A 12,350-nucleotide genomic window follows, 5' to 3' on the forward strand; every position below is an offset into this window, starting at 1 on the left:
CCCTCAGTACTGCCCCTCCGACAGTGCAGCACTCCCTCGGTACTGCCCCTCCAACAGTACAGCGCTCCCTCAGCACTGTCCCTCCGACAGTGCGGCACTCCCTCACTACTGCCCCTCCGACAGTGCAGCGCTCCCTCAGTACTGCCCCTCTTACAGTGCAGCGCTCCCTCAGTACTGACCCTCCGACAGTGCAGCGCTCCCTCAGTACTGCCCCTCCGACAGTGCAGCGCTCCCTCAGTACTGCCCCTCCGACAGTACAGCGCTCCCTCAGTACTGCCCCTCCGACAGTGTGGCGCTCCCTCAGTACTGCCCCTCCGACAGTGCGGCGCTTCCTCAGTACTGTCCCTCCGACAGTGCAACACTCCCTCAGCACTGCCCCTCCGACAGTGCAGCACTCCCTCAGTACTGCCCCTCTGTCAGTGCGGCACTCCCTCAGTACTGCCCCTCCGACAGTGCAGCACTCCCTCAGTACTGCCCCTCTGTCAGTGCAGCACTCCCTCAGCACTGCCCCTCCGACAGTGCGGCACTCCCTCAGTACTGCACTGGAGTGTCAGCCTGGATTTTGTGCTCAAGTCTCTGGAGACTTTTGAAGTGTAGTCACTGGAGTAATGCAGGAAACTCGGCAGCCAATTTTACACACAGCAAGCTCCCACAAACAGCAATGTGATTTTAGTCCCAGAATGAGATATATTTTATTTTTACATATATTTGTTCTCGGGATTTGGGTGATCCTGGCAAGGCCGCATTTAATGCCCATCCCTAGTTGCCCTGAGGAGGGTTAAGAGTCAGCCATGAGGTGTGGGATTGGAGTCACATGGAAGCCCAGAGCAGGTACGAGTGGAGGGTTCTTTTCTCTGAAGGACATCAGTGAACCAGTTGGGTTTTTACGACAGTCCAACGCATTTCATGGTCATTTTATCTGCAGCCAGCCCACAATTTCCCAGATTTATGTCGGCGTAAACTGCCGCAGCGTGGGCATGACAGCGGCGGTGAATTTCAGCTGCAGTTGCCGATTGCACGGCCCACAGATAATTCCAAGCCAGGATCGGCCTGACTCTTCGATCTCACGCAGTATCTCTTGTCCTTTCCAGGGCTGAACCAATACTCTCAAGAATAAAGGAAGATCGAACACGCATCATATCGCCCTCCTTCGATAATATCAAATATGATAACTTTGAGGTTAACGAGTATCCTCTTACGGCCCAGGGTTTCGACTGGGAGCTGTGGTGTCGTTACTTGAACCCTCCCAAGGAATGGTGGAACGTGGGAAATAAGTCTGCTCCGATCAGGTAATTAAGCACCAACTAGTTGCGCAGCGACTCGGCTGATTGTATTTGTTATTCGTATCCTCCCTTGGAAAGCAGTATCGTGCAGTAGACACAGCAGCTGCTAGAGCAGGTCAGAGGCTGGGTATTCTGCAGCGAGTGTCTCACCTCCTGACTCCCCAAAGCCTTTCCACCATCTACAAGGTACAAGTAAGGAGTGCGATGGAATACTCTCCACTTGCCTGGATGAGTGCAGCTCCAACAACACTCAAGAAGCTCGACACCATCCAGGACAAAGCAGCCCGCTTGATCGGCACCCCATCCACCACCTTAAGCATTCACTCCCTCCACCACCGGCGTACCGTGGCTGCAGTGTGTACCATCTACAAGATGCACTGCAGCAACTCGCCAAGGCTTCTTCGACAACACCTCCCAAACCCGCGACCTCTTCCACCTAGAAGAACAAGGGCAGCAGGCGCATGGGAACACCACCATCTCCAAGTTCCCCTCCAAATCACATACCATCCTGACTTGGAAATATATCGCCGATCCTTCATCGTCGCTGGGTCAAAATCCTGGAACTCCCTCCCTAACAGCACTGTGGGAGCACCTTCACCACACGGACTGCAACGGTTCAAGAAGGCGGCTCACCACCACCTTCTCAAGGGCAACTAGGGATGGGTAATAAATGCTGGCCTTGACAGCGACACCCATATCCCGTGAATTAATTAAAAAAATTAGAGTCAGAATGGAAATGAAGAGGCTTTGAAAGTGTGTCTGTGATTCAGCAGTTACACATTTGCTCTATTTGACTGTAAATACTGACACACTCCCGGGGACCCCCTGTAAATATTGACACACTCCCGGGGACCCCCTGTAAATACTGACACACTCACGGGGACCCCCTGTAAATACTGACACACTCCCGGGGACCCCCTGTAAATATTGACACAGTCCTGGGGACCCACTGTAAACACTGACACACTCCCGGGGACCCCCTGTAAACACTGACACACTCCCGGGGACCCCCTGTAAATACTGACACACTCACGGGGACCCCCTGTAAATACTGACACACTCCCGGAGACCCCTTGTAAATACTGACACACTCCCGGGGACCCCCTGTAAATACTGACACATTCCCGGGGACCCTCTGTAAATACTGACACACTCCTGGGGACCCCCTGTAAATACTGATACACTCCCGGGGACCCCCTGTAAATACTGACACACTCCCGGGGACCCCCTGTAAATACTGACACACTCCTGGAGACCCCCTGTAAATACTGACACATTCCCGGGGACCCCCTGTAAATACTGACACACTCCTGGGGACCCCCTGTAAATACTGACTCACTCCCGGAGATTCCCTGTAAATACTGACACTCCCGGGGACCGACCCCCTGTAAATACTGACACACTCCCAGGGACCCCCTGTAAATACTGACACACTCCTGGAGACGCCCTGTAAATACTGACACATTCCCGGGGACACCCTGTAAATACTGACACACTCCCGGGGAGCCTCTGTAAATACTGACACACTCCCGGGGAGCCTCTGTAAATACTGACACACTCCCGGGACCCCCTGTAAATACTGACGCACTCCCGGGGATCCCCTGTAAATACTGACACACTCCCGGGGAGCCCCTGTAAATACTGACACACTGCCGGGGACCCCCTGTAAATACTGACACACTGCCGGGGACCCCCTGTAAATATTGACACACTCCCGGGGACCCCCTTTAAATGCTGACACAGTCCCGGGGACCCCCTGTAAATACTGACACACTCCCGGGGACCCCCTGTAAATACTGACACACACCTGGGAACCCCCTGTAAATATTGACACACTCCCGGGGACCCCTTGTAAATACTGGCACACTCCCCGGGAACCCCCTGTAAATACTGACACACTCCTGGGGACCCCCTGTAAATATTGACACACTCGCGGGGACCCCCTGTAAATACTGACACACTCCTGGGGACCCCCTGTAAATACTGACACACTCCCGGGGACCCCCTGTAAATACTGACATACTCCTGGGGACCCCCTGTAAATATTGACACACTCCCCGGGACCTCCTGTAAATACTGACACACTCCTGGGGACCTCCTGTAAATACTGACACACTCCCGGGGACCCCCTGTAAATACTGACACCCTCCCGGGGACCCCTTGTAAATACTGAGACATTCCCAGGGACCCCCTGTAAATACTGAGACATTCCCGGGGACCCCCTGTAAATACTGAGACATTCCCAGGGACCTCCTGTAAATACTGACACACTCCCGGGGACCCCCTGTAAATACTGACACACTCCTGGGGACCCCCTGTAAATACTGACACACTCCCGGGGACCCCCTGTAAATACTGACACACTCCTGGGGACCCCCTGTAAATATTGACACACTCCCCGGGACCTCCTGTAAATACTGACACACTCCTGGGGACCTCCTGTAAATACTGACACACTCCCGGGGACCCCCTGTAAATACTGACACACTCCCGGGGACCCCTTGTAAATACTGACACATTCCCAGGGACCCCCTGTAAATACTGAGACATTCCCGGGGACCCCCTGTAAATACTGAGACATTCCCAGGGACCTCCTGTAAATACTGACACACTCCCGGGGACCCCCTGTAAATACTGAGACATTCCCAGGGACCCCCTGTAAATACTGAGACATTCCCGGGGACCCCCTGTAAATACTGAGACATTCCCAGGGACCCCCTGTAAATACTGAGACATTCCCGGGGACCCCCTGTAAATACTGAGACATTCCCGGGGACCCCCTGTAAATACTGACACACTCCCGGGGACCCCCTGTAAATACTGACACACTCCCGGGGACCCCCTGTAAATACTGACACACTCCCGGGGACCCCCTGTAAATACTGAGACATTCCCGGGGACCCCCTGTAAATACTGACACACTCCCGGGGACCCCCTGTAAATACTGACACACTCCCGGGGACCCCCTGTAAATACTGAGACACTCCCGGGGACCCCCTGTAAATACTGACACACTCCCGGGGACCCACTGTAAATACTGACACACTCCCGGGGAACCCCTGTAAATACTGACACCCTCCCGGGGACCCCCTGTAAATACTGACACACTTCCGGGAACCCCCTGTAAATACTGACACACTCCCGGGGACCCCCTGTAAATACTGACACACTCCCGGGGACCCCCTGTAAATACTGACACACTCCCGGGAACCCCCTGTAAATACTGACACACTCCCGGGGACCCCCTGTAAATACTGACACACTCCCGGGGACCCCCTGTAAATACTGACACACTCCCGGGGACCCCCTGTAAATACTGACACACTCCCGGGGACTCCCTGTAAATACTGACACACTCCCGGGGACCCCCTGTAAATACTGACACACTCCCGGGGACCCCCTGTAAATACTGACACACTCCCGGGGACCCCCTGTAAATACTGACACACTCCCGGGGACCCCCTGTAAATACTGACACACTCCCGGGGACCCCCTGTAAATACTGACACACTCCCGGGAACCCACTGTAAATACTGACACACTCCCGGGGACCCCCTGTAAATACTGACACACTCCCGGGGACCCCCTGTAAATACTGACACACTCCCGGGAACCCCCAGTAAATACTGACACACTCCCGGGGACCCCCTGTAAATACTGACACACTCCCGGGGACCCCCTGTAAATACTGACACACTCCCGGGGACCCCCTGTAAATACTGACACACTCCCGGGGACTCCCTGTAAATACTGACACACTCCCGGGGACCCCCTGTAAATACTGAGACACTCCCGGGAACCCCTGTAAATACTGACACACTCCCGGGGACCCCCTGTAAATACTGACACACTCCCGGGGACCCCCTGTAAATACTGACACACTCCCGGGGACCCCCTGTAAATACTGACACACTCCCGGGGACCCCCTGTAAATACTGACACACTCCTGGAGACCCCCTGTAAATACTGACACACTCCCGGGGAGCCCCTGTAAATATTGACACACTCCCGGGGACCCCCTGTAAACACTGACACACTCCCGGGGACCCCCTATAAATACTGACACACTCCCGGGGACCCCCTGTAAATACTGACACACTCCCGGGGACCCCCTGTAAACACTGATACACTCCCGGGGACCCCCTGTAAATACTGACCCACTCCCGGGGACCCCCTGTAAATACTGACACACTCCCGGGGACCCCCTGTAAATACTGACACACTCCCGGGAACCCCCTGTAAATACTGACACACTCCCGGGGACCCCCTGTAAATACTGACACACTCCCGGGGACCCCCTGTAAATACTGAGACATTCCCGGGGACCCCCTGTAAATACTGAGACATTCCCAGGGACCCCCTGTAAATACTGAGACATTCCCAGGGACCCCCTGTAAATACTGAGACATTCCCGGGGACCCCCTGTAAATACTGAGACATTCCCGGGGACCCCCTGTAAATACTGACACACTCCCGGGGACCCCCTGTAAATACTGACACACTCCCGGGGACCCCCTGTAAATACTGACACACTCCCGGGGACCCCCTGTAAATACTGAGACATTCCCGGGGACCCCCTGTAAATACTGACACACTCCCGGGGACCCCCTGTAAATACTGACACACTCCCGGGGACCCCCTGTAAATACTGAGACACTCCCGGGGACCCCCTGTAAATACTGACACACTCCCGGGGACCCACTGTAAATACTGACACACTCCCGGGGAACCCCTGTAAATACTGACACCCTCCCGGGGACCCCCTGTAAATACTGACACACTTCCGGGAACCCCCTGTAAATACTGACACACTCCCGGGGACCCCCTGTAAATACTGACACACTCCCGGGGACCCCCTGTAAATACTGACACACTCCCGGGAACCCCCTGTAAATACTGACACACTCCCGGGGACCCCCTGTAAATACTGACACACTCCCGGGGACCCCCTGTAAATACTGACACACTCCCGGGGACCCCCTGTAAATACTGACACACTCCCGGGGACTCCCTGTAAATACTGACACACTCCCGGGGACCCCCTGTAAATACTGACACACTCCCGGGGACCCCCTGTAAATACTGACACACTCCCGGGGACCCCCTGTAAATACTGACACACTCCCGGGGACCCCCTGTAAATACTGACACACTCCCGGGGACCCCCTGTAAATACTGACACACTCCCGGGAACCCACTGTAAATACTGACACACTCCCGGGGACCCCCTGTAAATACTGACACACTCCCGGGGACCCCCTGTAAATACTGACACACTCCCGGGAACCCCCTGTAAATACTGACACACTCCCGGGGACCCCCTGTAAATACTGACACACTCCCGGGGACCCCCTGTAAATACTGACACACTCCCGGGGACCCCCTGTAAATACTGACACACTCCCGGGGACTCCCTGTAAATACTGACACACTCCCGGGGACCCCCTGTAAATACTGAGACACTCCCGGGAACCCCTGTAAATACTGACACACTCCCGGGGACCCCCTGTAAATACTGACACACTCCCGGGGACCCCCTGTAAATACTGACACACTCCCGGGGACCCCCTGTAAATACTGACACACTCCCGGGGACCCCCTGTAAATACTGACACACTCCTGGAGACCCCCTGTAAATACTGACACACTCCCGGGGAGCCCCTGTAAATATTGACACACTCCCGGGGACCCCCTGTAAACACTGACACACTCCCGGGGACCCCCTGTAAATACTGACACACTCCCGGGGACCCCCTGTAAATACTGACACACTCCCGGGGACCCCCTGTAAACACTGATACACTCCCGGGGACCCCCTGTAAATACTGACCCACTCCCGGGGACCCCCTGTAAATACTGACACACTCCCGGGGACACCCTGTAAATACTGACACACTCCCGGGGACCCCCTGTAAATACTGACACACTCCTGGAGACCCCCTGTAAATACTGACACATTCCCGGGGACCCCCTGTAAATATTGACACACTCCCGGGGACCCCCTGTAAATACTGACACACTCCCGGGGACCCTCTGTAAATACTGACACACTCCCGGGGACCCCCTGTAAATACTGACACACTCCCAGGGACCCCCTGTAAATACTGACACACTCCCGGGGACCCCCTGTAAATATTGACACACTCCCGGGGACCCCCTGTAAATCTGACACACTCCCGGGGACCCCCTGCAAACACTGACACACTCCCGGGACCCCCTGTAAATACTGACACACTCCCGGGGACCCCCTGTAAATAATGACACACTCCCGGGGACCCCCTGTAAATAATGACACACTCCCGGGACCCCCTGTAAATACTGACACACTCCCGGGGACCCCCTGTAAACACTGACACACTCCCGGGGACCCCCTGTAAACACTGACACACTCCCGGGGACCCCCTGTAAATACTGACACACTCCCGGGGACCCCCTGTAAATACTGACACACTCCCGGGGACCCCCTGTAAATACTGACACACTCCCGGGGACCCCCTGTAAATACTGACACACTCCCGGGGACCCCCTGTAAATACTGACACACTCCCGGGGACCCCTGTAAATACTGACACACTCCCGGGGACCCCTGTAAATACTGACACGCTCCCGGTGACCTCCTGTAAATACTGACACGCTCCCGTGGACCCGCTGTAAATACTGACACACTCCCGGGGACCCCCTGTAAACACTGACACACTCCCGGGACCCCCTGTAAATACTGACACACTCCCGGGGACCCCCTGTAAATAATGACACACTCCCGGGGACCCCCTGTAAATAATGACACACTCCCGGGACCCCCTGTAAATACTGACACACTCCCGGGGACCCCCTGTAAATACTGACACACTCCCAGGGACCCCCTGTAAATACTGACACACTCCCGGGGACCCCCTGTAAATACTGAGACATTCCCAGGGACCCCCTGTAAATACTGAGACATTCCCGGGGACCCCCTGTAAATACTGAGACATTCCCAGGGACCCCCTGTAAATACTGAGACATTCCCGGGGACCCCCTGTAAATACTGACACACTCCCGGGGACCCCCTGTAAATACTGACACACTCCCGGGGACCCCCTGTAAATACTGACACACTCCCGGGGACCCCCTGTAAATACTGAGACATTCCCGGGGACCCCCTGTAAATACTGACACACTCCCAGGGACCCCCTGTAAATACTGACACACTCCCGGGGACCCCCTGTAAATACTGACACACTCCCGGGGACCCCCTGTAAATACTGAGACACTCCCGGGGACCCCCTGTAAATACTGACACACTCCCGGGGACCCACTGTAAATACTGACACACTCCCGGGGACCCCCTGTAAATACTGACACCCTCCCGGGGACCCCCTGTAAATACTGACACACTCCCGGGAACCCCCTGTAAATACTGACACACTCCCGGGGACCCCCTGTAAATACTGACACACTCCCGGGGACCCCCTGTAAATACTGACACACTCCCGGGAACCCCCTGTAAATACTGACACACTCCCGGGGACCCCCTGTAAATACTGACACACTCCCGGGGACCTCCTGTAAATACTGACACACTCCCGGGGACCCCCTGTAAATACTGACACACTCCCGGGGACTCCCTGTAAATACTGACACACTCCCGGGGACCCCCTGTAAATACTGACACACTCCCGGGGACCCCCTGTAAATACTGACACACTCCCGGGGACCCCCTGTAAATACTGACACACTCCCGGGGACCCCCTGTAAATACTGACACACTCCCGGGGACCCCCTGTAAATACTGACACACTCCCGGGAACCCACTGTAAATACTGACACACTCCCGGGGACCCCCTGTAAATACTGACACACTCCCGGGGACCCCCTGTAAATACTGACACACTCCCGGGAACCCCCTGTAAATACTGACACACTCCCGGGGACCCCCTGTAAATACTGACACACTCCCGGGGACCCCCTGTAAATACTGACACACTCCCGGGGACCCCCTGTAAATACTGACACACTCCCGGGGACTCCCTGTAAATACTGACACACTCCCGGGGACCCCCTGTAAATACTGAGACACTCCCGGGAACCCCTGTAAATACTGACACACTCCCGGGGACCCCCTGTAAATACTGACACACTCCCGGGGACCCCCTGTAAATACTGACACACTCCCGGGGACCCCCTGTAAATACTGACACACTCCCGGGGACCCCCTGTAAATACTGACACACTCCTGGAGACCCCCTGTAAATACTGACACACTCCCGGGGAGCCCCTGTAAATATTGACACACTCCCGGGGACCCCCTGTAAACACTGACACACTCCCGGGGACCCCCTGTAAATACTGACACACTCCCGGGGACCCCCTGTAAATACTGACACACTCCCGGGGACCCCCTGTAAATACTGACACACTCCCGGGGACACCCTGTAAATACTGACACACTCCCGGGGACCCCCTGTAAATACTGACACACTCCTGGAGACCCCCTGTAAATACTGACACATTCCCGGGGACCCCCTGTAAATATTGACACACTCCCGGGGACCCCCTGTAAATACTGACACACTCCCGGGGACCCTCTGTAAATACTGACACACTCCCGGGGACCCCCTGTAAATACTGACACACTCCCGGGGACCCCCTGCAAACACTGACACACTCCCGGGACCCCCTGTAAATACTGACACACTCCCGGGGACCCCCTGTAAATAATGACACACTCCCGGGGACCCCCTGTAAATAATGACACACTCCCGGGACCCCCTGTAAATACTGACACACTCCCGGGGACCCCCTGTAAACACTGACACACTCCCGGGGACCCCCTGTAAACACTGACACACTCCCGGGGACCCCATGTAAATACTGACACACTCCCGGGGACCCCCTGTAAATACTGACACACTCCCGGGGACCCCCTGTAAATACTGACACACTCCCGGGGACCCCCTGTAAATACTGACACACTCCCGGGGACCCCCTGTAAATACTGACACACTCCCGGGGACCCCCTGTAAATACTGACACACTCCCGGGGACCCCTGTAAATACTGACACACTCCCGGGGACCCCCTGTAAATACTGACACGCTCCCGGTGACCTCCTGTAAATACTGACACGCTCCCGGGGACCCGCTGTAAATACTGACACACTCCCGGGGACCCCCTGTAAACACTGACACACTCCCGGGACCCCCTGTAAATACTGACACACTCCCGGGGACCCCCTGTAAATAATGACACACTCCCGGGGACCCCCTGTAAATAATGACACACTCCCGGGACCCCCTGTAAATACTGACACACTCCCGGGGACCCCCTGTAAATACTGACACACTCCCAGGGACCCCCTGTAAATACTGACACACTCCCGGGGACCCCCTGTAAATACTGACACACTCCCGGGGACCCCCTGTAAATACTGACACACTCCCGGGGACCCCCTGTAAATACTGACACACTCCCGGGGACCCCCTGTAAATACTGACACACTCCCGGGGACCCCCTGTAAATACTGACACACTCCCGGGGACCCCTGTAAATACTGACACACTCCCGGGGACCCCCTGTAAATACTGACACACTCCCGGGGACTCCCTGTAAATACTGACACACTCCCGGGACCCCCTGTAAATACTGACACACTCCCGGGGACCCCCTGTAAACACTGACACACTCCCGGGACCTCCTGTAAATACTGACACACTCCCGGGGACCCGCTGTAAATACTGACACACTCCCGGGGACCCCCTGTAAATACTGACACACTCCCGGGGACCCCCTGTAAATACTGACACACTCCCGGGGACCCCTGTAAATACTGACACACTCCCGGGGACCCCTGTAAATACTGACACACTCCCGGGAACCCCCTGTAAATACTGACACACTCCCGGGAATCTCTGATTTAAAGCTCAGATTTTTGGTTTTTTTATTCTCTCTCCTTATGGTGGATCCGTTTGTCCAAACCTCCCGTGAGCCCCTCAGCTTAATCAGGTGACGAGGCTATAAAGGAAGCGAGCTGCTGCCTTGTGTCAAGATACAAAGGAGATTTTGTGACAAGCAGGGTGAATTTAATCCTCTCTGTGTTCATCAGGCCATGAAATGTCACAGCCGTTTATTCATACTTAAAGAAATTCTCAATGTGCAGATGGAATATTAACGAGCATTTCCAGTGGTTTACGACATAAAGCTTCGTCCAGCGTGGTTCCTCGGCTGCACGGATCAGTAGGCCCCAATTTCAGCCCCCGGCCTGTGCCGCTTAGCTGATCAAAGGTGGTCCAACTGAGATGTGACAATCAGCCCTGGTGCCTCTGGCATAGTGCGTGCAAAAGGCAGCCAGGGATCCCACTCTTGATGCCACTTCTGCTTGAACATGTGTCTGTGTGTGTGTCTATCATGTGAGGTTTGCTCAGACCATGGAATGTCCATGGTCTGACCAGAACTGGACACAGTGCTCAAGGTGGGTCTGACCAGAACTGGACACAGTGCTCAAGGTGGGTCTGACCAGAACTGGACACAGTGCTCAAGGTGGGTCTGACCAGAACTGGACACAGTGCTCAATGTGGGTCTGACCAGAACTGGACACAGTGCTCAAGGTGGGATTGACGAGAACTGGACACAGTGCTCAAGGTGGGATTGACCAGAACTGGACACAGTGCTCAAGGTGGGTCTGACCAGAACTGGACACAGTGCTCAAGGTGGGATTGACCAGAACTGGACACAGTGCTCAAGGTGGGATTGACCAGAACTGGACACAGTGCTCAAGGTGGGATTGACCAGAACTGGACACAGTGCTCAAGGTGGGATTGACCAGAACTGGACACAGTGCTCAAGGTGGGATTGACGAGAACTGGACACAGTGCTCAAGGTGGGATTGACCAGAGCACTCTACCACTTGAACGTGACTTCCCCTGACTTGTAACCTACTCTGTTTGGCTGTATATTTGATGGCGAGGTGCCATCTTATAACCGAATTCACACACACACTGAACACTTTGTGAATCTGATTCGTTTGCCAGCCTCTACCATCGGAATTACCTTCACCTGTAAAATGATTATGAAATGAAATGTATTCAGG

The 12,350-nt window shown here is 55.3% G+C and overlaps 1 protein-coding gene across 1 annotated transcript in view; it reads left to right on the top strand.

The window, feature by feature from the left end:
- Positions 1-12,350, top strand: part of LOC147107196 (polypeptide N-acetylgalactosaminyltransferase 18-like) — a 729,889-nt gene that overhangs the window by 501,407 nt on the left and 216,132 nt on the right. The window contains exon 5 of the mRNA XM_086008375.1: positions 1,092-1,289. Within this exon, the coding sequence (XP_085864501.1) occupies positions 1,092-1,289 (198 nt within the window). The remainder of the gene's footprint in view (positions 1-1,091; positions 1,290-12,350) is intronic.

This window comes from Somniosus microcephalus, chromosome 15, assembly GCF_052327205.1.
Source record: "Somniosus microcephalus isolate GS21.2 chromosome 15, FLI_Smic_1.0, whole genome shotgun sequence".
In the NCBI taxonomy this organism is placed as follows: Eukaryota; Metazoa; Chordata; class Chondrichthyes; order Squaliformes; family Somniosidae; genus Somniosus; species Somniosus microcephalus.